Below are 5837 nucleotides of genomic sequence, written 5' to 3'. Positions count from 1 at the left end.
CACATCGTTAGAGAATGATGTGATGGACAAGACCCATCCGTTATCTTAGCATAATGATCGTTTAGTTTTTCTGCTATTGCTTTCTTCATGACTTATACATGTTCCTCAGACTATGGGATTATGCAACTCCTGAATAATGGAGGAACACCTTGTGTGCTATAAAAGGCCACAACGTAACTGGGTGATTATAAAGATGCTCTACAGGTGTCCCCGATGGTGTTTGTTGAGTTGGCATAGATCAAGATTAGGATTTGTCACTCCGTGTATCGGAGAGGTATCTATGGGCCCTCTCGGTAATGCACATCACTATGAGCCTTGCAAGCAATGCGTCTAATGAGTTAGCCACGGGATGATGCATTACAGAATGAGTAAAGAGACTTGCCGGTGACGAGATTGAACTAGGTATGATGATACCGGTGATCGAATCTCAGACAAGTAACATACTGATGACAAAGGGAACAACGCATGTTGTTATGTGGTTTGACAGATAAAGATCTTCATAGAATATGTAGGAGCCAATATGAGCATCCAGGTTCCACTATTGGTTATTGACCGGAGATGTGTCTCGGTCATGTCGACATAGTTCTCGAACACGTAGGGTCCGCACGCTTAACGTTCGATGACGATTTATATTATGAGTTTCGTGTTTTGATGAACCAAAGTTTGTTCAGAGTCCCGGATGAGATCATGGACATGACGAGGAGTCTCGAAATGGTTGAGATGATTGATATATTGGACCATGTTATTCGGACACCAGAAGTGTTTCAAATCATTTCGGGTAAAAACAGAGTGCCGGAGGGGTTACCGGAACCCCCCGGGGAACTAATGGGCCACCATGGGCCTTATTGGAGAGAGAGGAGGGCAGCCAGGGCAGCCCCCCCCCCCCTTGTAGTCCGAATTGGACAAGGGCCCCCTTTCCTACTCCCTCTCCCTCTCCTTCCTTCCCCCCTCTCCCTTTTGGTGGAATCCTACTAGGACTAGGAGTCCTAGTAGTACTCCCCTCTTGGGCGCGCCCTAGGGGCCAGCCGACCCTCCCCTCCTCCCTCCTTTATATACGTGGGGAGGGGGGCACCCTAGAACACACAAGTTGATCTTTTAGTCGTGTGCGGTGCCCCCTCCACAGTTACACACCTCGGTCATATCGTCGTAGTGCTTAGGCGAAGCCCTGCGTCGGTAACTTCATCATCACCGTCGACACGCCGTCGTGCTGACGAAACTCTCCCTCGGCCTCAACTGGATCAAGAGTTCGATGGACGTCATCGAGCTGAACGTGTGCTGATCGCAGAGGTGTCGTACGTTCGGTACTTGGATCGGTTGGATCGCGAAGACGTTCGACTACATCAACCGCATTACTAAACGCTTCCGCTTTCGGTCTACAAGGATACGTAGACACACTCTCCCCTCTTGTTGCTATGCATCTCCTAGATAGATCTTGCGTTATCGTAGGTAAAATTTTTGAAATACTGCATTCCCCAACACTTATATTATCAATCAAATTTTCATCAACCAATTCCCGCAGCAACGCACGGGGTATTCCCTATTGTCCATAGTAAGAGGAGGGAGAAGAAAAGCAAACAGTAGATTAACAACCAGCTATAGCACGTGTTTCTTGGAACTCTACGAGAGATAAGGTGGGCCATGGTAGTATATGTTCATAGCTAACTATTTTTATGTTGGCTACAATTAAGATTGACTATAAATGACATGGCAACAACATATTGCCAAGAAATAGTAAAAAAAACATATAGCCAAGAGTTGGCTATGCTATTAACCATGATCTTAGGCTCACCCTTTTATCAAAATCCTTCGGTAAAGGAACCACATAGATATTTTGTACTTTAATGGCACCTTAGTCTTTCATATGTGATGACGTCTAAAATCCGGCCAATGTTGATTAGGTCAGCGTACATCGATTTACTAGAGAAAACTAGAGGACTGTAATTCCATCCATTGTAATACATTAGGTTTGTTTGTTAAGTTGGACCGACATCATCCGATGCGCCAAGTGAAGCCACAAAGTCCACCTGTCCCCTATCAAAGCCTGAAGGAATTGTATATTTAACCGGCTCACTCAAAATACTAAAGCAACCAAAACATCTTTTCGTTGCACGATAATGTAAAAGCTTACATGCTAAACGGTTAATGGAGCGCCCCTGAGCTAAGTCTATTCCGAAAATCTCATAGTTCGTACATCGTCAATCGAGAAAGAGTTTGTAGTAAAGAACACAGATTCAGCAAATCTCAACAAATCATGTATGTCTGCCAAGTGATCAACCTACCATCCTATCTTTTTATATAGCTCACCATTCACGTCGAATGGTCGTCAACTTGTCATCTAAATCTAATTGCCTATTTTTCCTATGCGTGCAACTCTTCTACATCAGCAAATCTCGCATGTTTGTCACGTCAACGGCCTCACATTTTATCATAGTTAATCCTAAAGAAAGAGGAAAAGCATTCATGAATGTTTTTATTCATAAGGAAAAACGCTTACATCGTTTGACATGATAGACAGAAGAAATTCAAGAGATTCCTCTTGCCAAACAGAAGGGCTAGAATTTCCCGACTTACTAGCTAAAGCATGTGCGCCATATTGTCTCCCCTAGGACAAAATCAATGGAAACGTCACTAACTCATGATAAAGGAATAAACAATCATCATAGACGCCGCCATAGGCCGTAATGAATGTCCTAGTTAATCCTCAATTATTCATACCAGCAGTCTAATTGTCCATGTCTACAACCTACTTTATGAAGTTCATTCTTCGCAAAATGCACCTTTATCCCCCAAAAAGTAAAAACAGTAGCAGAAGATTAAGTAAATGTATGATTTGGTTATAATGCAGTCGGATGTTTGGGATACTATAAGTGATCAAGAGGTGGTAACTCATATTACATGGGGTGTACACACCAAGAAAAGGTGTCCAAGAAAAAACAGTTTGTCACTTCTTATTCGGATTCAAAACGGGAATTCAAGTGCGTGGAAACAAAGTCCAGTGACTTCCCAGAAAATCAGCACAACAGTACAAATTAAACAGTCCAGATCAAGGAGTTGGTAGTTGGTACGTCGAACATGAAGATAGAAATGCGGTCGGCAGGCAAGAAATCATGCGCAGATCTTCGCCCTTGTACGAGTCATCAGCATTTCGGAAGATCGGACGGCGGAGGCAACATCTTTTGATTGGGCAGCGGCCCGTCGTCGACCATCCACGCCATGGAGAGGCCCCAGCTCAAGTGGACGTCGAAGTGGCAGTGCATAAGCCACACACCTGCCGCACATATGGATGGATGCACATCGAATTAGCCGACATTGGCCACTGCCGAGTAAACAAGAGTACAGGCAAGTCAAGCATGCCAACAAGTGTCGAATAAAGATTACCTGGGTTGTCGGCGAGGAACCGCACGGCGACCCAGCCGGCGGTGGGCACGCTGACGGTGTTCCGCTCGACGGGGTCGACGAGGTTGTACTTGGCCGGATCGTTGATGGGGTCGTAGTTGCCGAACCCTTGCCCGACCACGAAGAAGTTGAAGCCGTGCATGTGCAGGGGGTGGCTCTCGGCGCCCTGGATGGCGGTGCCCTGCATCACCAGCTCCACCGAGGTGTTGAACTTGAGCGGCACCACCCTCGTGCCGTGGGCGACGAACGTGTTGTTGGGCGGCGTGCCGGTGTAGTTGAACGGGTGCGGCGGCGTGGTCGGGAAGTTGGCCATGAGCACGCCGGCGTAGCGGCGCCGGTAGTGCGCCTCGAGGAGCGCGGTCCTGGGCCGGACGAAGGAGTTGTTGTTGATGGACGCGGCGAACTTGGTGCCGTTGGGGCCCTGGCACGTCTGGTTGGACGGGCACGGGTCGGTGCCGAGGCCGACGGTGAACAGGACGTGCCGGTCCACGGCCCGCGGCACGCGCGCCGGGTACTGCGCGCTCGCGAGGCTCCGGAAGTTGCTCGTGAACCTGGCCACGGCGTTGGTGTCGTTGTACCGCGGCAGGGCCGGCAGGGGGAGGCTCTGGGCGGAGCTCGGCGGCGTCGAGGCGTCGTACTGGAGGACGGCGGCGGCGGTGGTGTTGTCGAACGTGCCCTGGGTGTTGGTGTACGGCGCGATGCCCATGGCGAAGGCCTGGGACGAAGGGCTGGCGGACGTGGTGAGCAGCACGTTCATGGTCTGCCCCGGCGAGATGACGAGCGTGCTGACGGTGAAGGGCTTGACGTAGTTGGCATCCGCCTCGACGACGGTGAGCGTGTGGTTGGCGATGCCGAAGAAGAGCTCGTCGTTGAGCGCCGAGTTGATGAGCCGGAGCATGTACGTCCTCCCGGGCCGCACCTTCAGCGTGTACGTGTCTGGCACGTGCATTTCAGTTGCAGACATTTCCATTCAGAAAATAAGTTTATTTAGGGGTATTCAGAAAATAAGTAGACGACTAGCTTTATTAACTTGTGGGCTTGCAGGCCCGCCATGTTGATGATTTGGGAGAGAAGTAAAAGTACCTTTGGATGAGCAGTTATAAGTTGGGCCGGGGAGCCCATTGAAAGTGTAGGCGTCGGAGACATTTGGGCCAGCGCCAGTCTGAAGGGCCTGGCTGATCACCGACTCCGTATCGGCCTTGAACCACTCGCCTGCCAACATCCATTCCAATGAGCAATTGAGCATCCCCTCAAAAAAAAAAAGATGTAAGATCCCGAACAAAGCACGCACGTACCGAACATGATGGGCACCTCCTTGTAGGGGGCGTCGAAGGGGTAGGGCACGCCGAGCTCGGGGAGGATGAGGAGAGGCCCGTAGAGGTGCACGCGGAGCCAGGAGAGGTGCGCGTGCCACCACAGCGTGCCGCGCTGCCCGGCGACGGTGAAGTCGTACACGTAGCTCCGCCCGGGCTGGATCGGGCACTGCGTGATGTACGCCGGCCCGTCCGCCCACCCGTTGCGCAGCTGCCGGAGCCCGTGCCTGCACACGCACGCCCGTTACTGAAACACCATCATAGATCATACAGCACCGTGCATGCGTACCGTGCAGGCACCGACGGCGGTCCTCACCAGTGGAACGAGACGTTGCGGCTCATGTGGTTGTGGACGGTGACCACGAGCCGGTCGCCCTCCCGCGCGTCCAGCCTCGGCCCCGGGAACTGCCCGTTCACCGTCGGGATGCTCTTGGTGCCGCACAGCCGCGTCACGCTCGTCATCCCCACCTGAAGATGACACGACACGAACGGTCAATGAATAACGATGCATGCATCGTTCGGTCTTCAAAGAGGTGACGGACGTCGTGAGTACTACATTGAACGTGTAGCGCCGGGTGACGGCGCCGGCGGCGAGGCCTGGCAACGCGAGGAGGACGGCGAACGCGAGGAGGGGGCATGCGGAGGCGGCAGCGTGTCGCCGGAGGCCGCGAGGAGCACCCATTTGTGTGGCTTGGTTGCGCCTCGAAGCAAGTGAAGTGGTGCACTTACCGAGAAATGAGTACGGGGTCTATATAGGGCCATGAGCGCTTCGTGCTCTGCATGGTAGGAGGTCACACCCGTGGTAGTGGTTGGCCGATCGAGTTGGTGCAGGTGCACAGGAAAACTTGGCATTGGCCCATTTGCTCGTCCGTTGCTCTTCTTTCTTGAGTTAATTTCACTTTTTACCCTTTAGTTTCACCTTTGTCACACAAAATACCTCATTTAGTAGATTGTTCACATTTTATCCAATTTAAGTAAATTTGTGCCGCTAACTACCCCTTTTAAAATTTCAAAAACAAACTACCCCTAAAAAAACCGTTATAGGTGCTTGGACCAACATTCCTCTGTTGACTTGGCTTGCCACATAGGCTGGTTTATGGTTTTTGCAAGGAAGCTACTTCTTCTTCT

General features: G+C 51.0%; 1 protein-coding gene across 1 annotated transcript; it reads right to left on the bottom strand.

The window, feature by feature from the left end:
* Positions 1–2922: 2922 nt before the first annotated feature.
* Positions 2923–5426, bottom strand: LOC125529309 (putative laccase-5). Its single transcript, XM_087513468.1, has 6 exons — positions 5266–5426; positions 5026–5177; positions 4692–4936; positions 4480–4608; positions 3379–4332; positions 2923–3268 (listed from the first exon to the last, which is right to left on the bottom strand). The coding sequence occupies exons 1-6, from the start codon at positions 5389–5391 to the stop codon at positions 3138–3140; spliced, it is 1737 nt and encodes a 578-aa protein (XP_087369594.1). The 5' UTR covers positions 5392–5426; the 3' UTR covers positions 2923–3137.
* Between the last annotated feature and the right edge of the window lie 411 nt (positions 5427–5837).

Source organism: Triticum urartu, chromosome 3A (assembly GCF_056163025.1).
Source record: "Triticum urartu cultivar PI428250 chromosome 3A, HENAU_Tu73, whole genome shotgun sequence".
Lineage (NCBI taxonomy): Eukaryota > Viridiplantae > Streptophyta > Magnoliopsida > Poales > Poaceae > Triticum > Triticum urartu.
The sequence above is the reverse complement of the archived record's forward strand: the minus strand, read 5'-3'. Positions and strand labels throughout refer to the sequence as shown.